At 44.4% G+C, this 25,111-nt stretch overlaps 1 protein-coding gene across 3 annotated transcripts in view; it reads right to left on the reverse strand.

The window, feature by feature from the left end:
* FAM171A2 (family with sequence similarity 171 member A2) overlaps positions 1-14,402 on the reverse strand; it is a 92,736-nt gene extending 78,334 nt beyond the window's left edge. The window contains exon 1 of one of the 3 annotated variants that reach the window (XM_073572840.1): positions 13,905-14,402. Coding sequence is in view for 2 of the 3 variants with exons in the window: in XM_073572838.1 (XP_073428939.1) it covers positions 11,988-12,111 (124 nt within the window). In the remaining variant the exon portion in view is untranslated. Of the gene's footprint in view, positions 1-11,987; positions 12,168-13,904 lie in introns of those variants that run through there. The other 2 variants (XM_073572838.1, XM_073572839.1) reach the window with 2 other exon arrangements.
* Between the last annotated feature and the right edge of the window lie 10,709 nt (positions 14,403-25,111).

Genomic DNA, 25,111 nt, shown 5'->3' on the forward strand with positions numbered 1-25,111 from the left:
CACCGCCGAGGTGCTGGCCGAGTACTTGAAGCGACAAACTGAGTCATGGCTGGGCAGTGTACATCTTGAGGCAGGCAAGGTAGTTAGTGATAACGGCCGTAATTTTGTGGCAGCCATAGCCCTTTCAAAACTCAGCCACATACCTTGCTTGGCTCACACCTTGAACCTGGTGGTGCAGTGCTTCCTCAAAAATTATCCGGAGTTAACAGCCCTGCTCCAGAAGGTGCGAAGACTGTGCGCGCACATCCGCCGGTCGCCTGTACACTCCGTTCGTATGCAGAAGCTGCAGCGATTGCTCCACCTTCCCAACCACCGCCTCATTATCGACATTGCAACAAGGTGGAACTCCACCCTGCACATGGTGGAGCGGCTGTGCGAGCAGAGGCAGGCCATAATGCATTTGTGGGAGGATACACGGCCAGGCACTTTGAGAGCAGACATGGAGTTGACAGGCGTGCAGTGGTCGAAGCTGAAAGACCTTTGTAAAGTCCTTCAGTGTTTTGAGGAATGCACACGGCTGGTAAGCGCAGACGACGCCATCCTAAGCATGAGCATCCCACTTATGCATCTGCTCATGCAAACTTTGACGCACCTTAAGGAGCAGGCGTCTGCAGCCAATGTTGATGAGGAGGAAGAGGAGGAGGGAATCCTTGATGACATTCAGCCATTGTCTGCTCAGGGACCTCTCCTGGACGAGGTGGAGGAAGAAGAGGAGGAGGAGGAGGATGATGGGGATGATTACTTAGGGGAGGAGGATGCATCTCGTGGGGCAAGTGAAAATGTTGGCGTGGCAAGGTCTGGTACAGGGTTTGTGCGTGACTGGAGGGATGTGGATTTGCCAGAAAGTGCTCCTCCACCCAGCACTCGCAGTGCATCATTGACACCGGGAACATTGGCCCACATGTCAGATTATGCCTTGCGGATCCTAAAAAGGGACCCCCGCATTGCCAAAATGATGAACGATGACGACTACTGGTTGGCCAGCATCCTGGATCCACGCTATAAAGGCAAATTACAAAACATCATGCCACAGGAGAACCTTGACCTAATATTGGCTAATAAACAAGCAACTCTGGTAAATCAGTTGCTTGAGGCATTCCCAGCACACAGCAGCGGTGATGGTTCTCACACGAGCCGTACGGGCCGGGGGCAGCTTGGCAGAGGTGTTCGTGGTGCACACAGCAGAAGTGGCGTTGGAGACAGGGGTTTCATGACAATGTTGTGGACTGATTTTTCAAATACCGCTCACACAACTGGTAATACTGCATCGATGGAAAGTAACAGGAGACAGTAGTTGTCAACTATGGTTACAAACTACTTTTCCTCCCATATCGATGTTCTCCCACACAGGTCATTCCCCTTTGACTATTGGGCCGCTAAACTGGACACCTGGCCTGAATTGGCACAATATGCCTTACAGGAGCTCGCTTGCCCAGCTGCAAGTGTGCTATCGGAAAGAGTCTTCAGTGCAGCTGGATCAATCCTGACAGAAAAAAGGACCCGTCTGTCAACCCAAAATGTGGATGATCTAACCTTCATTAAAATGAACCACGCATGGGTTTCCAAGGATTTTGTCCCACCTTCCCCTGATGACACATAGGGTGACAGAAAAATGGCTTGCTTTGGTCCACCTCTTCCTGGTACTTCACCTATTTCGCCTTTTGCATCAGCTGAATGTCCAACATCAACATATGCCACTTTCTAAAACTCCCTAACTGTGCTGCCTCCCCCCCCATGGCCGGGGTCACCACCTACCGCACGACACCGTGCGAGTGCCGTTGCCCTGGACAGGTGGGTAGGCCGACTCTTGGGCGCGGGCACTGGCACAGGGTCCCTCATAGTGCAATCAAGTGTCTCTGACGGTGGTGGTGCACACCCGCCATCAGACACACCGCTGTACTATGAGGGGCCCAGTGCCAGTACCGACGCCCACGAGTGGGCCCCCCTTGCTTGGGCAGGGCCCCAGCATTTGCAATCTTTACCTCTCCCTGCTCCTCCGCTGTGTAATCTGGGCCGTCAAATCCATACTGTGCCTGACACCGTCTGAGCCTGCCTCCTGAGACATATATTTTGAATGTGTACGCTATCCATACATGTTATCCGGGGATACGGTACCCTTTCTAACCTTTGTGCAATCACGTGCAATCCATACTGTGCCTGACACCGTCTGAGCCTGCCTCCTGAGACATATATTTTGAATGTGTACGCTATCCATACATGTTATCCAGGGATACGGTACCCTTTCTAACCTTTGTGCAATCACGTGCAATCCATACTGGGCCTAACACCGTCTGAGCCTGCCTCCTGAGACATATATTTTGAATGTGTACGCTATCCATACATGTTATCCGGGGATACGGTACCCTTTCTAACCTTTGTGCAATCACGTGCAATCCATACTGTGCCTGACACCGTCTGAGCCTGCCTCCTGAGACATATATTTTGAATGTGTACGCTATCCATACATGTTATCCAGGGATACGGTACCCTTTCTAACCTTTGTGCAATCACGTGCAATCCATACTGGGCCTGACACCGTCTGAGCCTGCCTCCTGAGACATATATTTTGAATGTGTACGCTATCCATACATGTTATCCGGGGATACGGTACCCTTTCTAACCTTTGTGCAATCACGTGCAATCCATACTGGGCCTAACACCGTCTGAGCCTGCCTCCTGAGACATATATTTTGAATGTGTACGCTATCCATACATGTTATCCGGGGATACGGTACCCTTTCTAACCTTTGTGCAATCACGTGCAATCCATACTGTGCCTGACACCGTCTGAGCCTGCCTCCTGAGACATATATTTTGAATGTGTACGCTATCCATACATGTTATCCAGGGATACGGTACCCTTTCTAACCTTTGTGCAATCACGTGTAATCCATACTGGGCCTGACACCGTCTGAGCCTGCCTCCTGAGACATATATTTTGAATGTGTACGCTATCCATACATGTTATCCAGGGATACGGTACCCTTTCTAACCTTTGTGCAATCACGTGCAATCCATACTGGGCGTGAGAACGGCTGGCGAGCTGTTAAGCAAGCTACAGCACCTGTCCAGACAAGTACAGGGATTCCCTAGCGAGGAGACTTATTTGATTGTTTTCAATGTTGGGACAGCAATTTTTGGGGAGCACTATACTCTGGAGAATGATAGATGGGGCCCACCATACACTGGAACATTCCAAAGGTGGACATCAGACACTGGAGCAGCATTTACAGGGCCCATTATACACTAGAGCATTAGAAATGGGGCCCATTATGTTTGGAGCATTATTTGGGCCCATAAGACAGTGGAGCTTCATCCATGGGGACCAACATATACTGTAGCATTATGTGGAGCTCATCATATACTGTTTCAAACATTATATGGGACCAATGATTCTGTATGGAGAAATAGATGGGCCTCGTCATGAGATGTAAAAAGTGAGGTATTTTTCATTGTACTATACCGCTATTTATCTGCCGTATCGGAGCATGATGAGTTGTGGTATGTGTTAAAGGGGCGCTCTTTCGCCCAGGGCACATGAAAACCTGCAGCCAGCCCTCCCCCCCACAACTTTAGCCAAATAACCCATTTTTCAGTGCGTAACTTGTATTATGAAGTTAATTAAGGTTGACAAGCTTAAGTAAGAAGAATTGATGCTTTTGGCATTCAAATGGGCACTGTAGGTGTGTTTCCTGTCCTCCTCTCACTGCCGACTTTTATTCCCCATTGACTTACATTGGGTTTCGTGTTTCGGGACGACCCCGACTTTTCCCTATAATCGGACGATCTTGCTCGACCCGACTTTTGGAAAAGTCGGGTTTCACGAAACGAAACGCGACCCTAAAAAACCAAAAGTCGCTCAACTCTAAGGTAAAGAAGAACCCCAAGATCACTGTGGCTGAGCTTCACAGATGCAGTACGGAGATGGGAGAAAGTTCCACAAAGTCAACTATCACTGCAGCCTTCCACCAGTCGGGCCTTTATGGCAGAGTGGCCCAATGGAAGCCTCTCCTCAGTGCAAGACATATGAAAGCTTGCATAGAGTTTGCTAAAAAAAAAACACATGAAGGACTCCCAGACTATTAGAAAAAAGATTATTTGGTCTGATGAGACGAAGATAGAACTTTTTGGTGATAATTCTAAGCGGTATGTGTGGAGAAAACCAGGTACTGCTCATCACCTGCCCAATGCAATCCCAACAGTGAAACATGGTGGTGGCAGCATCATGCTATGTGCTTTTCAGCTGCAGGGACAGGACAACTGGTTGCAATTGAAGGAAACATGAATGCGGCCAAGTACAGAGATATCCTGGATGAAAACCTCTTCCAGAGTGCTCTGGACCTGAGACTTGGCCAAAGGTTCAACCTCCAATAAGACAATGACCTTTAGCTCATAGCTAAAATAACAAAGGAGTGGCTTCAGAACAACTCTGTGACCATTCTTGACTGGCCCAGCCAGAGACCTGACCTAAACCTAATTGAGCATCTCTGGAGAGACCTGAAAATGGCTATCCACCAATTGAACACCATCCAACCTGATGGAACTGGAGAGGATCTGCAAGGAAGAATGGCAGAGGATTCCCAAATTCAGGTGTGAAAATCTTATTGCATCATTCCCAAGAAGACTCATGGCTGTACTAGCTCAAAAGGGTGCTTCTACTCAATACTGAGCAAAGGGTCTGAATACTTATGACCATGTGATATTTCTGTTTTTCTTTTTTAATACATTTGCAAAAATTTCAACATTTCTGGGTTTTTTTCAGTCAAGATGGGGTGCAGAGTGTACATTAATGAGAAAAAAAAATGAACTTTTTTAAATTGACCAAATGGCTGCAATGAAACAAAGAATGAAAAATTTAAAGTGGTCTAAATACTTTCTGAACCCAATGTACATGTTCCACATCCTAGTGTATTTGTCCTTTATCCTGGGCCCTATCCAAGTGCATATATATATATATCACCCATCCAGCTAAATGACCCCATTCTGCCGCTTTTCTTCAGAAAAAAAAGAAATGATTCTACTCACCTCCCATCCACTTCCACACCGCACAATGTCCTCTCCTGAAGCCAGCAGCTGACTTCAGAGTGCAAGCGACAGGAACGCATGACGTCACTGCCATGTGTCCTCAATTACATGCGCATATATTGCAGTGCACGGACCCCTGCGCTGCAATACACTCAGGGTCGGACTGGCTCACCGGAGAACCGAGGATTCTCCGGTGGGCCCTGGCACTGACACCTGCTGGCATACCGGCCAGCAGCTGCCTAGGGCCCCCTCTGCTCCATGGGCCCCCAGACAGTGGCGTGTCGCTAATAGCAGCACACCCAGCTGCTATGGGGCCCCTGAGTCAGGGGGGCCCTCCCGGTGCCAACGGAGCAGCAGCTGGAGACAGGAGCCTGTCCCCGCTGCTAAAGAGAAATTAATATTCATGCTTCCCCACGCCTCCATAGGTGTGGAGAGGAGTGAACACCATTTCACTTTAATAGCAGGTAGTGTTAGCCACAGGCTGAGGCTAACACTGCCCGCAGGAGCGGACATACCGCATGTGATGTACCACGGAGGTGGGCCCCTGCAGGGCGGCTAACCCTGAGGGCAATTGCCAGGCAGGGAGCGATCCCCTGCAACTTGGCAGCAAAGCGGAGCTGCAGGGATCCGATGCCATCCTGCTTCCTGCTCGACACGTCCTGTCTGACACAGCGCAGCTGAATTATGTAACTATTCAGCGCGGCTGTTTCAGATAAAAAGCTGGTGGGGGAGGAGTCAATGAAGGAGGTGGTGGAATGGGCAATGATGGAGGCGGCGGAATGGGCAATGATAGGGTTGGTGGGTGAGAAGGCAATGATTGAGGTGGTGATGAGGACAATAATGGGGGTGGAGGGGGAGAACAATGATTGAGGCTATGAAGGGGCTGTGTTATACTTTATGAGGGGGCTACATTATATTCTGTGGGGGGCCTGCATTATTCTCTCAGGGGGCTACATCATACTATACAAGGGGGCTACAGTATATTCTATGGGGGTACTGCCTTATTAAGGGGCTACATTATATTCTGTGGAGGGGCTGCATTATACCATATAAGGGTGCTATATTATATTCTATGGGGGGGATGCATTATACCTTATAAGGGGGTTGCATTAAATTTGTGGGGTGCTGCATTATACCCTATGAGGGAGGCTACATTATATTCTATGAGGGGGTCTACTTTATATTCTATGAGCAGACTACTTTATATTTTATGAGGGGGCTACCCCAACCCCTGCTACATAATTAAGACCTTATATTATACCCTGATATTAGTGCATTTTACCACACAGTTGGTGGTCTTGTATTTCTTTCTATGTAGCTACATAGTGGGCCCCAAGAATGATTTCCTCTGGTGGGCCCAAGGTGCTCCAGTCCAACTCTGAATACACGTCAGCTGAATGTACATCTGAAGACGCATATCCAGTTGAAGTTTGCGGTGGCGTCAGCGGGCCCTCACCTGCACGGGCCTGGTCGCAATCTCTGTGACCGTGATCGTTACGCCCCTAAGCACTACCATTACATAAGGGGTTACTAAAATATTAGGCACCAAAAGATCAAGAGAATATATATTTCCTAGAGTTGATAATAAAGAAGGAGCTCCCATCTCCTGTATAATAATTATAATCAGGCAATCCTTAATTATGGCTTTGGGGAGGCTCCACTATAACAAGTTGTTGTAGGCAAACTGGGTTCTTCTGTAAAAAAAATATAAGAACCTTGAATGGTTTATTGCATTTGGTTTAAAATCTGAATAAGAACCTGTCACGTTATTCATGCAGTCTGATCTGTGGACAGTACCGTACAGAGAAGGAGAGGCTGAACAGAATTATATTCAGTATAACTTGTATTTTATTAATTGAAATCCATGGTATTTGTTTGTGTAGGAGTCCAGTGGGCGGTCCAACTAGTGATTGGGAACTATCTTTGCATGCACAGTCGTACAGGGTGGACTCTCAATTACTAGTAGGACCACCCACTGGACTCTAGTACATACAAACACTAGGGAATTCAACTAATAAAATGTAAGATTTATTGAAACTTTTCCCATAAAAATATTTATCAATCCGATCAGCTCCTCCCTCATCCTGTTTGCAGATCAGATATTATTTTCAACAAGTTCACTCAAAACTCAAATAAATCTTCAAGATTAATAAAAGAAAAAAAGACATAAAACATTTGTGTTACTCACAATATCTAACATAGTAAAGCAAAAGTTTTTTTTTTTGCTTTTTTTTTTTAAACTGGTCTTGTCTTAGGCTATCTAGAGCCAAGAAAACAAAGATGCATTTTCCCTTGTGTAACTGCTGTTTTCCATTTCTTTTGTCTCTGCACCTCTCCATTCTAGAGGTAAAGTCCTCTCTTCCTTGTATGTAAATCTTTTCATTTTAGCCAAATGGGTGTGGTCCATAACTCTTCTTTATGAGAGTCATGCCCACTTGGCTACTAAGATTAGGTTTAAATACAAAACAAAGGGGCGATAGCTCAGGAATGGAGAGGCACAAGAAGAAAAGAAAAAAATGGCAGATTCAGGAGTAAAGTGGCATTAACACCACGGAAAAATATTACATGTTGATGAAAAGTGACCCTCCTCTTTAAAGGGAGTCTGTCACCCCCCAAATGCATTCTAAATTGGCTATACAGTATTGTAAGGGACTCAGACCCTATAAGAATCATACTAGCACTGTGCCTGTTACTGGTACAGTGATGGAGATTATATGCCCATGAGGAGGCTGTGATGCTCCCTTAGGCCTGTTTCACACTTGCTTTTTTTTGCAGCGCGTTTTTCCTGCAAAAAAACGCATTGAAAAACGCATACAAAAGCATACAACTGCTGAGTTTTTTTCAAGCATTTTTATGAGCATGCATGAAAAAAACGCAGCGTTTTTATGCGTTTGTATGCGTTTTTAGTGCGTTTTTACCGCGTTTGCGTTTTTTTCCAACATTAGGTGGCCCCTCACACTAACCCAAACCATGACTTTACTAACCCTAACCCTGACCCTAACCCTGACCCTAACCCTAACCCTTAACCAAACCATACTTAACCCTAACCCTGACCCTAACCCTTAACCAAACCATACTTAACCCTAACCCAAACCCTAACTAACCTTAACCCTAACCCTAACCCTGACCCTAACCCTAACCAAACCATACTTAACCCTAACCCTGACCCTAACCCTTAACCAAACCATACTTAACTAACCCAAACCTTAACTAACCTTAACCCTAACCCTGACCCTAACCCTAACCCTAACCCTGACCCTAACCCTGACCCTAACCCTAACCCTAACCCTGACCCTAACCCTTAACCAAACCATACTTAACCCTAACCCTGACCCTAACCCTGACCCTAACCCTGACCCTAACCCTTAACCAAACCATACTTAACCCTAACCCTGACCCTAACCCTGACCCTAACCCTTAACCAAACCATACTTAACCCTAACCCTAACCCTGACCCTAACCCTGACCCTAACCCTTAACCAAACCATACTTAACCCTAACCCTGACCCTAACCCTAACCCTGACCCTAACCCTAACCCTAAACCCCCTTAACTAACCCTAACTCTAACCCAAACCCCTAAATTCCATGGTTAACAAAAAAAAAACGCATGTGCAAAAAAACGCATACATAAGCATGCCAATGCGCACATATGCGCACCCATAGACTTATATTGGGTGTCTTGCTGTAAAAAAAACGCATTGCGCGCGCATGCGTTTTTTTGAGGCAAATCGGACGCACAAAAAATGCAACAAGTTGCATTTTGTGCGCCCGAGCGCATACCGCAAAAAAACGCATGCGCGGTAAAACGCGTACAAACGCATGTGTATGCGCACATAAGCGCATCCCATGCAAAGTATTGGAAAAAAAAACGCATGCGCTATTTAGCGCTAAATTACCGCGAAAAAAAACGCAAATGTGAAACCAGCCTTAGTGTGGCCAAGAGTTTGGTGTTACCGTTTTGCCTCCTTAATTGCAAATTGGGGTTCTTCCCCCTCTTCTGATTGACAGTGCTTGCTTAAAAGAGCAAGCACTGTCTGAATGTTGCCGGCGTGTGTGCGATGTGTTCTCTTCCCTCTTCTAATGCGGTTTGCTACATTAATACCCCCAGGAAGCGCAGTGAGCGGCATCAGTAGAAAAGCGAGGGCCAAGAACACGCGTGGCAACTACGTGCAAGCGCAGCTGTATGTACGCTAACAGCATTTAGACAGGTAGCGAGCACTGTCAATCAGAAACAGGGGAAGGGCTCCAGTATGCAAACGAGGAGGCATAACGGTGCGCTAAGCTATTGGCCACACCAAGGGCACACCAAAGTCTCCTAATTTGCTTATAAATTAAAAGTTACACAGTACCAGTTAGAGGTAAAGCGCTAGTATGGTTGTACCCTATAAAACCGTATATCCCATTTAAAATGCATTTTTGGGGGTGACGGACTTCATAGAAAGATACAAATGTCTCCTGTGGAAAACTATACTGTAGACATCATGGTGAGTTTTCAACAGTCCTGTGGATATATCTAATACTATATAAAAGGGAGACAACAAAAGGGGGAAACAACATAAAAGAATAAGGAAATGATATGGTAGGCGATAAATACGATGAGTAATTACCCTGGGAACTGGCCAGAGACACTAGACACAATATATACTTTGTGTGTTAGAAGCGGAAATCTTACAGAAATAATGCAGTAGAGCCCAGACATCTCTTACACATGAAACATAGCTGGTTGTGGACTTAAGTAGATCCCCAGATACCAACTAACACAAAGCAGAAGCCCCCGGAGATTTCACATAGAAAATACAACATGTCCCCTCCTACCAGTCATCCCAACTGTGCACATGAATGTGTCAGGACTGTCTGTAGGCCAAACAAAGCCACATCCAGCAGGGCCCTAGTCTCTCGCAAGGAGGTACTCCACTGTAGTGAAGATTTGAACCCCCTTGGCCTTTGCTAATTCCGTACAATCATAGGCATGATGCCTCAATCAGCAACCAAGAGATGGTAGATGTTTGGGTGGCTAGGCTCACCGCCCTACCCTGGCCCAGGTCTCTGATGATAAAGATTGTAGCTCAGAGACCAGGACGTATATACCCATCAAGGCAAACCATACGGCAGCTATGGGGCACATAAACAAAGGCCCATCACCGGTTGTCGATGCCCTTTGCTAATGTGTGATGAGTGCAATGCAGCAGTCTCCTCCCCTGAGGAACTTCAATGGCAGCGGGGAAGTACCCCAAAAGTAGAAGGGTGCAAAGGGAGAACAAACACTAGACCTTCTGCTTGGGGTGTAAGAACCTGGCAGCATTTTCATCAGCAGCCAAAACTAACACTATAAATGCAAGTTATCACCTATAAGTAGCCTTGGTGATCACTGGGGTATTTACCCCTGGGACCCCACAAATCCTGTAATCGGTGCTCTGGAGTGTCCCATTTGAATACCGTGATGACTGTAGGAGATAGAGGGGTCTGGGATCAGAATGGGTAGGTGATAACTTGCATTTATGGAGATTTCCTAGGGTTCTCTTTTATGTACAACAAAATCTAGGACCCCTAACCAGTGATAGGGCTTATCCGTCATCATGTACGGTCCTACAGGAATACGGTTCACCGTGATCAGTGGTAGTGACTCAATATATGGAAAATTCTGGATTGACAGTCACTTGTTTAACCATCGGCTGTTGGGATTTCTAACCGTTCTGTACATTGGCCCCTATTACTTATACAGCGTGCACATTTATTAGCCACACATTGGAATACATCTGCAAACTAGTAAAATCCTCACTTGTCAGTGAGTGTAGAGCATAGCAACCGCCGGGCCCCCCGCGCTCATCAATGCCGAATGGCACTGGAGGGGTAGAAGCTGCATCCTGATTGGTTGCTAGGATGCCTAGCAGATTTGTCCCATTGCACCATGGCACCCTATATTTGGGAGGGGAATGTCTATTCTTTTATTTAGCTTTTTCTTCATACACTATTATTACTATTACTGCTTTAATCCTATGAATAACTAAAATGATGACCCCCTCCCCTAATTTCACCAGCCACAGATGCCCCTTGGAGAGAATTGCAGGCAATGTCTGCCAGGAGGACAGCTGGGAGCAGAGACAGCTGATATCACTACAAATAGAGAGGAGCACTAAGATTCACTTGTCCCTGGAGAATCACGTCCAACATTCCCCAAACATGTGATTGTGCCAGGGGGTCTTGCCGCGCCGCCTCCATAATACAATAGCCCCTACAGGAGGGGACATCATGTGATATTAAGGCTATTAACCCCTGAGCTGCTTTTAGAATGAATTACCTCATCAATATGTCACTAAGCTGTGAGTCACTGTGCAAAAGATGCCCCCTACTGGTAAAATGTTGCCCCTTCTGTGCCCACCTTTCCTGCTATAGCCACAGCTGGGCCTCCTGTATCATAATGTAACAATTTTCTCTCCTTAGAACACAATGTATCATCAATCCCAAACAATCCTTCATCCAAGGGCATCTGAGCCGCTTCTACACCCCAAATCCATCCCCACCCATTACATCACACATTCCCATTACCCCGGAGACTGTAACCCCCTCCCGAACTGGTCCTATCAGATGCCACCTAACCCAGCGCTTCTCCAGCCTCATCCACAGGGACTACACCCCAACAGAATGAATGAATGGACCCCAATCTACAGCCACAGACTAGGGTGACCCTAATATATCTGTCTGAGCCAATCAAAAATCAGGAGTAGGCTCTCCTATCAGAGATCAGATTCACCCTCTCCAATCAAAGAGCAGGCTCCCTGAATCCTGTAATGTCCTCACCCCAGAAATGCCAACAATGGAGCCCGCCATCACCACCACATTCAGAGGGCATCATACATGCAGACATGCCGGGATCACCATTCAATGTTCAGAGCATAGCCCCATGCACATCCTGTGACCCTGCTACCACCCCTCTCATTGTCTTCCCATCCTGCAGACTTACCCTGAGGCATTGGGGGCTCCACCAGTGATTTTGCATGGCAGCCTATGCAGCATATCACCATCAGGCCCAGCCAAGGATTCCTGAGCCCCCCAGAAGACATCCCTAAATCCACAGCTTGCCCCATGCCTCCCACTCATCACCCCTCCATTCTTCCTTCTCCTCTACACACACAGACAGCTTATAATTCCCTGCTTCTCCCTCCCTCCCTCTGTCTTTCTGTCTCTCCTGGTGCCACACCTCCCCTTTCTTTTTCCACTGGAAAACCAGCACCATCTGCTGGCCAGATGTGGATTTACATGAATAAACACTGAGGCCAGAATAATGCTTCACTGGTGAAACCTCCTAGATACAAGTGGTTTTGAAGACTGAGCCCCTCCCTTCCAACATTGGCTTTTGTCCTATTGAGCCAAACCTCATGCGCTCATTGAACAGATAACATGCTTTTCATCCCTGGATGATTTTTCTATACTCAATCCCTAACATTTACGCTAAAGAAATGTAAAAAGTATTAGCAGGTACAGCATCCTCCTACTGGGATGACCACAAAAAGCAGACTAAAACCCAGAATAGGACACATGGTTTTAGAGAATCTGATTCTCTTAACCACTTCATTTAACATTCTGGCATTTCAGAGAGTAAAACTTTTTGTTAGGGTGCAGTCAGACTTCTTTAAAACTCGGGTGAGGATCACAACGCAGTGCTCGGACTGGCCGTCATCTCTCCTGACCTAAGCGTGACATCATGCATTTCTATGCAGTTGTCTCAATGGGGTCTGGAGAGTTGTCAGTCCGTTCGAGCATAGCGTTTTGACCACCGACCAACCTATACGGCCGTCTGACTCTTCCTTTAGACTCACAAAGTTATATATCACATTTATGTCTTTTCTTTCTTGCAGCATGAGTTGTGCCATTTTTAGTACATATACAGGACAGTGAAAAAGTTTCCCCTTTTCATGCAATGGTTTTTCTAGTTCTTATTGGAATGTGCACATTGTAGATTCAGAAAGAAGGCAACAAAACCACAAAGAGACACAAATGGAAACAAGGAGTAAAGAAACGCAAGTCAAATAAGCCAGAAAATGTGGTTAAATCCTCAAAGTTCCTACCATTTACCCTGATGACTGCTTTACACACCCTTGGCATCCTCTCAAGTGACTTCATCAGGTATTTACCTGGAATTGCTAAAATTGCTTGAACCTTAAAGGTGTCTTCAAGTGCAGTCATGAAGCCATGACACTGTGATAAAACTGTCTCTCTTGAGGACCGCCCCAGGAAAGGAAGACCAAATGCTACTTCTGCTGCAAAGGATAAGTTCATCAGAGTTACCAGCCTCAGAAACAGAAACTGACAGCACTTCTGGATCGCCTGCTGGGCCATGGGGTACTTGGTACCGGGCTGGTATTTAAAGAGGATGTGTCAAGGTAGCGGTGACCCGGTCCATGGCCCTGGGCGTTCAATTAAAGGGGGTTCAGATGTATGTTAACTGCCGCTGTCCGGTCCACTGGGCGGGGCCTGCTCCCCCCCTCCTGTCTTGCTCTATGCATTTCTTCTTGTGTAGAGCAAGACAGGGAGGGGGGAGCAGTTGAATAAGCCCCGCCCAGCGGACCGGACAGCGGCAGTTTACATACATCTGAACCGATTTAAAAAAGGTATTTATGCATGAAAGGTGCGGGGTCAGGGGGGAGCAAAAGTACTAAGAGAATCCTTATGTGACACACAATTGAATGATATCATTATATGATATCTCCAAAAAGGGGTGACAGATTCCCTTTAAGCTCTCCACAGGTAGAGCTGTATCCCAGGGCAGCTTGGATATACTGTAGATGTTAAAGGTGAAGTTGGTGAATGTGGTGCAGGGCAGGTGATGCAGGAATGATTAGAGGACACAGCTGGGTGCAATTTCCAAAGCTTTACTCACAGTTCTGGTGTGTACAGATGCCCGCTTGGTGCCATGTCCTCCAGGTGAGGGGTCCAGCAAATTCCCAGGTAGATCAAGATTCACCTTTCCAGGACTCCTTTCTGTGTATGCCTCTCCTGGCCATGCTGGCTTTCCGCCCTTCCTGCCCAACTCCTCACAGTCTGTATCTGAAGCCACCAGCCGCGGACCTTGTCAGATGACATCCTCTCTGCGTCCCCTTGCTCCTATATGGCTGCCTTTTTGGCTAAGATAACTGTGGCTGTGGCTGAAGCACCTAGAGGTGCCCCTGCCTCCGGCTTAATAGCTGAGCCTGGTGATTTCTCCGCTAGTCTCGGGGCCATTACCCCACTGCAACCTGGTCCCTCCACTTGACGATAATCAGCATAGATACGGGTCCCACGGGTGGACTTCTCACTACCTGTGCCCCAAGGACCCCTTCTCCTTCCCGGAGCTTCCTTCAATCTGTTCCTTTCTGCAGCTCCTCCTGCTTCACCACACGTCTCTCCACTTTCCTTCCCCTCTCTGAATTCTTCTTGGAGCTTCCTTCTGTCTCTCCCTTTCAGCTTTCTCTTTGCAGCTCCTCCTGACAGGGAGCTGCCTCACAGCACTTCTGCTTACTTTCACTTTCTCCTGACTCTGACTAAAGGCCCCGTCTCACTAAGCGATCTCGGTAGCGAGATCGCTGCTGAGTCACAACTTTTGTGACGTAACAGCGATCTCACCAGCGAGATCGCTGTGTGTGACAGCGATCAGCGAGCGGCCCCCCTGCCGGTATCGCTGATCGCTGGAAGAAACCTCTGGACATTTCTTTGGTCGCTGGTCTCCCGCTGGCCAGCACGCATCGCTGCGTGTGACAGGCGGGAGACCAGCGATCAGCTGTAAAAAATAATAAAAAAATAAAAAATATAGTTATTCTCACCTTCCGACGTCCTGTTCAATCATCTTGCCTCTCTCCACGCTCCGGCCCCAGTGATCCTTTGCATGAATGACCGCGAGATGTCACGGTCTCGAGGGATAACAAAGTCTCGCGGTCATTCATGCAAAGGATCACTGGGACCGGAGCGTGGAGAGAGGCAGGATGGCTGAACAGGACGTCGGAAGGTGAGAATAACTATATTTTTTATTTTTTTTATTATTTTTTACAGCGATGGCCAGCAATGCCGCACGCTCGGCATCGCTGTGCTGATCGCTGGTGAAGCTGTCTGTGTGACAGCTCACCAGCGATCACATAGCGACTTACCAGCGATCCTGACACCTTGAAATCGGTGTCGGGATCGCTGGTAAGTCGCTTAGTGTGACGGGGCCTTTACCCTCTCTGCACTTTTCTTTCCTGCTCTGTTACCTTCTCCCCTTTTCCTACCTTCTCCACCCACTCCCCCAACACCCTTTACTACCCAGCCAGGTATGAGGCCATCCTCCCATAGGGTACGTCCAGGGTGCCCTGCTGTAATAGTCTGTGTTGGGTGCAGGTGTTACAGTCCTGGGTGTGCTCCCTCCTTACCTGAGAGTGGGTTACCAAACCTCTGGATAAGGTGCAGTACCTCTGTGGTGACTGAACCCTCAGGGGTGCCACACCTCACATAACAGCCCTCATAAATGATGCACAGACATCAAGTGGCAGACACACCTCAACATCAAATCTCCAAAGGAGACTTAGAGAAACAAGCTTTTATAATCGAATTGCTGTTAAGAAGCAACTACTGAGGACCAGAATCAAGAAGAAGAGACTTGTTTGGGCAAAGCAATACAAGGACTGGACATTATATCAGTGGAGATCTGTACTTTGGTCTGATAATTCAAAATTTGAGATTTTTTTTCCTGTACCAGCCACCATGTCTTTTTCAGACTCAGAAAACATGAGCATGAGTGGATGGTTTCCTTATGTGTAGTGCTCACCGTGATGCTTTAAGAGGGAGGTGTGATGGTGGTTTCCTGATGACACTGTTGGTGACTTATTCCTTATTCAAGGTACACTTACCAAGCATGGCTATCGAAGCATTCTGCAAAAACAGCATCACATCTGGTTTACACATAGTAGGACCATCATTTATGTTGCAACAAGACAATGACCAAAGCACACCCCCAGGCTATGTAGGGGATTTGAGATCACAAAGACGATGGATGGAGTTCTGCGTCAGATGACATGGTCTCCAAAATCACCGATCTCAACCCAGAGATGGTTTGGGATGAGTTGTACTTAGTGTGAAGTCAAAGCAGCCAATAAGTGCTCAGAACATCTAGGAAATCCGTCCACACTGTTGGAAAGTCAGTCAAGGTGGCAACCTGATGAAGCTGCTTGAGAGAATGCCAAGGAGGTGTAATGCTGTCGTTAAAGTGAGAGGGGAGTACTTTGAGGAATCTAAGGATTAAACAACAACCACAAGACGGATTTCATCAACCAAGGTATCATTTTTAATTAGTATAACTTTGCCAACCTGACACTGTCTGTCGGAATCGCATTGCGGAAAAATCTGCAGCATGTCCATTAATTTTGCAGAATCGCGGCTATTCCACTGCCATAGGACTGCATTGAAAAGCTCACTTTACGCATGTGACTATACCCACCATGCGTAAAGTGAGCGTTTCATGTGCGGATGGTACCCAGGGTCTGGAGGAGAGGAGACTCTCCTCCATGCCCTAAGTACTATATCCCTGTTAAAAATAGAATTAAAATAAAAAATAGGGATATACTTACCCACTGTCCTCCCGGTCCTCAGCGGTGATTCCCAGGTGTCCTTTGTGACAAAATGACCTTTGTAACGTCACGGTGGCGTGACCGCTACGTCATCAGAGGTCATTCTCGCAAACCACACCTGGAAACGGCGTATTTTTAAATTATTTTTAACATTCTATCTTTTACTATTGATGCTGCATAGACGGCATCAATAGTAAACAGTTGGTCACACTTGTCAAGCACTATGCTGGACAAGTGTGACCAACCTGTCAAACACTTTTCCAAGTGATGCTTCAAATCACTTGGAAAAGCGCTTGAATTCTGCAAGCTAAAAACGCTTGTATTTTGCAGGAAAATGCATGCGAATTCCGCATGCGTTTTACCCGCGGCAGGGAGTTGTGGAAATGCTGCTGACAATTCAGCAGCATTTCTGCAACATGGGCACATAGCCTCAGCCTCCTGTCCTCACCAAGGGTGCACTGAGCACTCTAATTAGTATATTTGATTAAACTACAGTTTCTGCACAATGGAGAACGTGAACACAACACTAAATATAGCATTTTTATTGGGGCTTTATCCCCCACAAGGCTAAGCGTTCAGGTTATATTGTCAACCTGGGCTGACAGACACCCTTTAACCCCTTAACCCCCAAAAGTGGTTGGCACATTAATGACCGGGCCAATTTTTTCAATTCTGACCACTGTCCCTTTATGAGGTAATAACTCTGGAACGCTTCCATGGATCCCGGTGATTTTGACATGGTTTTCTCATGACATATTGTACTTCATGTTAGTGGTAAAATTTCATTCATATAACTTGCGTTTAATTGTGAAAAAAACGGAAATTTGGCAAAAATTTCGCAATTTTCCAAGTTTGAATTTTTATGCCCTTAAATCACAGAGATATAGCACACAACAAAACTTAATAAGTAACATTTCCCATGTTTACTTTACATCAGCACAATTTTGGAACCAAATTTATTTTTGTTAGGAAGTTACAAGGGTTAAAAGTTGACCAGCAATTTCTCATTTTTACAACATTTTTTTTAGGGACTACATCACATTTGAAGTCATTCTCAGGGGTCTATATGACAGAAAATTCCCAAAAGTGACACCATTCTAAAAACTGCACCCCTGACGGTACTCAAAACCACATTCAAGAAGTTTATTAACCCTTCAGGTGCTTCACAGGAATTTTTTGAATGTTTAAAAAAATGAACACAACTTTTTTTCACAAAAAAATTACTTCAGGTCCAATTTTTTATATTTTACCAAGGGTAACAGGAGAAATTGGACTACAAAAGATATTTTGCAATTTGTCTTGAGTACGCTGATACCTGATATGTGGGGGGAACCACAGTTTCGGCGCGTAGTAGTGCTTGGAAGGGAAGGAGCGCCGTTTGACATTTTCAATGCAAAATTGGCTGAAATTGAGATCGGACACCATGTCGTGTTTGGAGAGCCCCTGATGTGCCTAAACAGTGTAAACCCCCCACAAGTGACCCCATTTTGGAAACTATACCCCCCGAAGGAACTTATGTAGATGTGTGATGAGAACTTTGAACCCCCAAGGGCTTCACAGAAGTTTATAATGTACAGCTGTACAATTAAAAAATCATATTTTTTCCAAGAAAATGATTTTTTCACCCCCAATTTTCATTTTCCTAAGGGAAACAGGACCCCAAAAGTTATTGTACAATTTGTCCTGAGTACACTGATACCCCATATGTGGGGGTAAACCACTGTTTTGGCGCATGACAGAGCTCGGAAGAGAATGAGCGCCGTTTGACTTTTTCAACACAGAATTGGCTTGACGCCATATCGCATTTGGAGAGCCCCTAATGTGCCTAAACAGTGGAAACCTTCCACAAATTACACTATTTTGGAAACTAGACCACCCAAGGAACTTATCTAGATGTGTGGTGAGCACTTTGAACCCTCAAGTGCTTCACAGAAGTTTGTAACGCCCAGGTGTGAAAATAAAAAAATCATTTTTTCCACAAACATGATCTTTTAGTCCCCAATTTTTTTATTTTCCCAAGGGTAACAGGAGAAATTGGACCCCAAAAGTTGTTGTCCAATTTGTCCTGAGTACGCTGATACCCCATATGTGGGAGAAAACTACTGTATGGGCACAGGTTGGGGCTCAAAGGGAAGTAGTGACGTTTTGGAATGCAGACTTTGATGGAATTGTCTGCAGGTGTCATGTCGCGTTTGGAGAGCCCCTGATGTGTCTAACCTGTGGAAACCCCCCACAAGTGACCTTATTTTGGAAACTAGACCCCCAAGTATCTTATCTAGATGTGTGGTGAGCACTTTCAACCCTCAAGTGCTTCACAGACGTTTATAACGTTGAGTGTTATGAATGGGTCACCGAGGAGGAAAAAACTAAACAAGCTAAGTCACAGAAAACCAGAGAGGTTGGTAACTATGCTGATTGCAGATCCCTGATCCTAACCACACAACTAGCAGCAGCCGTGGAGCGTACCTACGACGAACCTAGACACTTCATCACAGCCAGAGGACTAAATAAGCCTAAAGCAAGAAAAGGGGAAAACTAACTGCCCCAGAGCAGACCCCAAAGGAAAGACAGCCCCCACACATGTATTAACCGTGAAACAAGATGAAAACACAAACACAGGCAGGAAAATAGGCTGAGCAAATGATGGGGCCCAAACTAACTAGAAAGGATAGGAAAGGAAAGACACTGTCTGCAATCTGCCAAAAACCCTACAAAAATAATGTCCAACACTTCTCATATCAAAATTAACCCTGAAGTCACTAGACTTCTCCCACTATATCAGCACTCTGAAAACTTCTGAGACAGACCAAAAAGAGGCCAATCTAATAAGGAACAAAAAGCAAATTGGCAAATACAGATAAATAAGAGTGGAAATTAAGCACAGCCCCAGCCGGGGCTGGCTAACCACACAAAAAACTGAATAGACCAACAAAATCAAGTGTGAACATTAGCAGAAAAACTTAGCTTGAGCTGACTGGAACAGAGCTGAGAACCAAGACCTGACAAGCCAGAAGGAATCATCAGCACCAGAATAGGGCGTCGACTGTCTTAAATCCAGTCTGAGATTCCTGAGGTCCAATCGCCATCCTCCTTATCAGGTGGCAGATCTCCACTGATTAAATCAGCCTCACTACCTCCTGTTACCACCTGAGGGAGCCTGGAAGGAGAACTCACAACTGGTAGACCAGAAAATGAACTCACAACAGTAGAGCCCTAAAAACAAAAAAATCATATTTTTTTCCACAAAAATTATATTTTTGACCTCAGTTTTTTATTTTCCCAAGGGTAACAGGTGAAATTGGACCCCAAAAGTTGTCCAATTTGTCCTGAGTAGGCTGATACCCCATATGTGGGGGTAAACCACTGTTTGGGCGCATGGCAGAGCTTGGAAGGGAAGGAGCACTGTTTGACTTTTTCAACGCAGAATTGGCTGGAATTGAGATCAGATGCAATGTCGCGTTTGGAGAGCCCCTGATGTGCCCAAACAGTGGAAACCCCCAATTCTAACTCCAACCCTAACCCCAACACACCCCTAACCCTAATCTCAACCCTAACCCTAGCCTTAACCCTAGCCCTAACCCTAATGGAAAAATGGAAATAAATACATTTTTTAATGTTATTATTTTTCCCTAACTAAAGGGGTGATAAAGGGTGGGTTTGATTTACTATTTATAGTGCGTTTTTAGGTTTGGCAGCTGTCACACGCTAAAAGATGCTTTTTATTGTAAAATTAGTTTTTGCATCACCACATTTTAAGAGCTATAATTTTTCCATATTTTGACCCACAGAGTCATGTGAGGTCTTATTTTTTGTGGGACGAGTTGGCATTTTTATTGGTATCATTTTCGGGCATGTGAAATTTTTTGATCACTTTTTATTCCGATTTTTGGGATGCAGAAAGAACAAAAACCAGCATTTCATGAATTTCTTTTTTTTGGGGGGAGGGGCGTTTACACAGTTCCGCGTGTGGTAAAATTGATAAAACGGTTTTATTCTTAGGGTCAGTATGATTACAGCGATACCTCATTTATTTTTTTTATGTTTTGGCGCTTTTATACAATAAAAACAATTTTATATAAAAAATTATTATTTTTGCATCGCTTTATTCTGCGAGCTATAACTTTCTAATTTTTTCACTGATTATGCTGTATTGTGGCTTGTTTCTTGCGGGACAAGATGATGTTTTCAGCGGTACATGTTTATTTATACTCGTCTTTTTGATTGCGTGTTATTGAACTTTTTGATCGGCGGTATGATGATAATGCATTGTCTTTTGCCTTGTTTTTTTTGATAATCATAGAATCATAGAATCGTAGAGTTGGAAGGGACCTCCTGGGCCATCTGGTCCAACCCCCTGCTCAAAGCAGGATTCGCTAAATCATCCCAGTCAGATGTCTGTCCAGCCTCTGTTTGAAGACTTCCATTGAAGGAGAACTCACCACTTCTTGTGGCAGCCTGTTCCACTCATTGATCACTCTAACTGTCAAAAAGTTTTTTCTAATATCTAATCTGTGTCTCCTCCCATTCAGTTTCATCCCATTGCTTCTAGTCTTTCCTTGTGCAAATGAGAATAAAGTTGATCCTTCTACAATGTGACAGCCCTTTAGATATTTGTAGACAGCTATTAAGTCTCCTCTCAGTCTTCTCTTTTGCAAACTAAACATTCCCAAATCCTGCAACCTTTCCTCATAAGACAGGGTTTGCAGACCGGTCACCATTCTGGTCGCTCTTTTCTGAACTTGCTCCAGTTTGTTAATGTCTTTTTTAAAATGTGGTGCCCAAAACTGGACACAATATTCCAGATGAGGTCTGACCAAAGAGGAGTAGAGGGAAATAATGACTTCACGTGATCTAGACTGTATGCTTCTGTTAATACATCCTAGAATTGCATTTGCCTTTTTTGCTGCTGCATCACACTGTTGACTCATATTCAGTCTGTGATCTATTAGTATACCCAAGTCTTTTTCACATGTGCTGTCACTTAGCCCTATTCCTCCCATTCTATATATGTTTTTTCCATTTTTATTGCCCAGATGTAGTACTTTGCATTTCTCCATGTTAAAAACCATTCTGTTAGTTGCTGCCCACTTCTCCAGTTTATTTAAATCTTTTTGAATCCTCTCTCTCTCTTCTCTAGTATTAGCTATCCCTCCTAGCTTTGTGTCATCAGCAAATTTAATCAGTTTACCCTCAATTCCTTCATCTAAATCGTTGATAAAGATGTTGAACAATACAGGGCCCAGGACAGAGCCCTGTGGTACCCCACTTGAGACATTCTTCCAACTGGATGTGCAGCCATTTACGACCACTCTTTGGGTCCGATCACTAAGCCAGTTATGAATCCACCTAACAGTTGCCTTGTCCATTCCATACTTAGTCATTTTTTCAATAAGGATTGTATGAGAGACTTTGTCAAATGCTTTGCTGAAGTCAAGATATACTATATCTACAGCATTTCCTTGATCCACCCAATCAGTGATACCGTCATAGAAGGAAATTAAGTTAGTCTGACATGACTTATTAGTTACAAACCCATGCTGACTCTGTTTAATCACTTCATTCTTATCCAGGTATTGACATACATGTTGTTTAATAATTTGTTCAAAGATCTTTCCTGGTATAGAAGTCAGACTCACCGGCCTATAGTTACCTGGGTCCACCTTCTTCCCCTTTTTGAAGATAGGAACAACATTTGCTCTTCTCCAGTCTTCTGGCACTTCTCCTGTTCTCCAAGAATTTTCAAAGATTATAGAGAGGGGTTCAAAAATTTCTTCTGCTATCTCCTTCAGTACTCTGGGGTGTAATTCATCTGGACCTGGAGACTTGAATTCATTTAGGCTAGCTAAGTGTTTCCTCACTATCTTTCTGTTTATAGATATCCTGGATTCTTCTATTCCCTTAATAGGACAGTGAATAACAGTTGATGTTACATTTCCTTTCTGAGAGAAAACAGATGCAAAATAGGAATTTAAAAGTTCAGCCTTCTCAACATCCTGTCTTACCATTTCATCATTTTCATCCTGTAAAAATCCTATAGCATCTTTGACTTCTTTTACTTTTGACATATCCCCAAAATCCTTTATTATTGCTTTTGACATCTCTTGCAAGCCTCAATTCATTTTCAGCTTTAGCTAATCTGATTTGTGCCCTGCAGGTTCTGCAGACAGCATTATATTCTTCTTTAGATATGCCTCCCTCTTTCCATTTTATAAACATTTTTTTCTTCCTTTTTAGCATGTGCTTAAGTTCTGTGTTCATCCATCCTGGTTTCCTTAACTGCTTCCTATTCTTCCCTCTTTTCGGAATTGTTAACAACTGTGCTTTGAGAATTTCATTTTTCAAGATTTCCCATCCTTCCTGGACATTTTTGTCTTTAAGGATATCCAGCCATTGGATCCCTCCAATTCTCTTTCTGAATCCCTTAAAATCTGCCTTTCTGAAATCTAACCTTGATGTCTGAGTCTTCACAGGTCTTCCGCCTCTAGTTATCCAAAATTCTAAAATAGCATGGTCGCTACCTCCTAGGGTCCCAGCCACTTTTACCTCCTCAACCATTTCCTCCCTGTTTATAAGGATTAGATCCAAGGTAGCAGTTCCCCTTGTTTTCTCCCTTACCTTTTGGAAGATAAAGTTGTCAGCAAGAGAGGATAAGAATTTCCTTGACCTGTTAGTTTTGCCTGAGAGAGATTCCCAACAAATGTCTGGATAGTTGAAATCTCCCATGACAACTATGTCATATTTTTTGGAGAACTTGGCCATTTGATGCATAAAGAGTTCATCCATAGCTTCAGCTTGCACAGGCGGCCTGTAGTAAATGCCTACAATGGTGTCCTTTCCATTGTTCTGTCCTTGTATTCTTACCCAAACAGTTTCCACAGAACTCCCAGTCTCTGAAGCTTCAATCTCTGTGCAGATATACGCGTTTCTAACATACAATGCGACACCCCCTCCTCGTTTATCAAGTCTGTTTCTTGCAAATAAGTTGTATCCTTCTAGTCTTGTATTCCAATCATGTGTATTGTCCCACCAAGTTTCAGTGATTCCAATGACATCATATTTCTTTTCCTGTGTTAGTAGTTCCAATTCTCCTTGTTTGTTGACACCCGGCCGCGATCAGTGGCGTTCCCCCCCGTGAGCGCCGCTGATCGTCTATGACATGCTATCCCATCCTTGGGAATTAAGTCCCAGGGCACATGGATGGGATAGTACGTTATATGGCAGAAAGGGGTTAAAGGCATAATCAGCTTGGCATATAAAAACTTGCGACCCACCAGAATTTTCACAAATTGTTGAAAAATTGTATCATTCATAAGCAAATCAGATATCCAAAAAAACCTGATGAATCTATACCTTATTGATTTATTGCTCTGCAGGGAAGAAATAGGAGTTTTACAGTGCCATGTAAAAGTTTGGGCACCCCTGGTCAAAATTACTGCTATTGCGAACAGTTAAGCAAGTTGAAGATTAAATGATTTCTAAAAGGCCTAAAGTTAAAAATGACACATTTCCTTTGTATTTTAGGCTAAAAAATATACATCTATTTTCATTTTTTACATTTTAAAAATTAACTAAATAATAAAAGGAACACCAGCACCTTTAAAAATAGGAGAGGGGGAGCAGCAATACTTAAAAGCTGCAAACAGATGATGAAATAGAAACACATGGGCCATGCACACAGTGAACAAGTCTGTAGGACAGTGCTCACACCACCAAAAGACTGAAACATAGAAAAGCACAGTAAAACAAACGTATAAAAATACTCTGTTGTAAAGAGGTAGCAGTAAACAAAAAAAGTGCTAGTAAAAAGAAGACAAAAAACATGGCATTTGGTTAAATACGTTTTTTGCAAAAAGTGGTTACTAAGCCGCTGTACCAAACGTCAAGGTAACCCATATCAGAGCAGACCCTAACTGATATATTTAAAAATCTGGTCATGTGTATACTACCTATGTGAGCAGGATTCAGACAGGTAAAGTCCGATGTGGACACGCTGCAGAGGACGGCCATTTATGTGCATGGCCCACAAGGGAGGGGTGGAAAACCTCCCTAATCTTGCAAAAACAAGAAACCAATTAAATACAAACACATGGGCCATGCACACAGTGAACAAGTCTGTAGCACAGTGTTCACACCACCAAAAGACTGAAACATAGAAAAGCACAGTAAAACAAACATATAAAAATACTTTATTGTAAAGATATAACAGTAAACACCAAGTGCTAGTAAAATGATTACAAAAAAACAGGGTATTCTCATTTTCTGAAAATAAATACAAAATTTAGTTTTTGGAAATTCGAAGACATGTTGTCAGTAGTTTATAAAATGAAAATAGAATAAAAGAGCAATTTACATTTTACTCAAAAATATAACTATAAAGAGAAAAATCAGACAAACTGAAAATTTTGCAGTGGTCTCTTAATTTTTGCCAGAGTTGTATATATATACTTTGTGTGTGTGTAAAATATACACTCACTGGCCACTTTATTAGGTACACCTGTCCAACTGTGTGTTA

This window comes from Dendrobates tinctorius, unplaced genomic scaffold, assembly GCF_039654945.1.
Source record: "Dendrobates tinctorius isolate UK_male_01 unplaced genomic scaffold, ASM3965494v1 ptg000032l, whole genome shotgun sequence".
Classification (NCBI taxonomy): domain Eukaryota; kingdom Metazoa; phylum Chordata; class Amphibia; order Anura; family Dendrobatidae; genus Dendrobates; species Dendrobates tinctorius.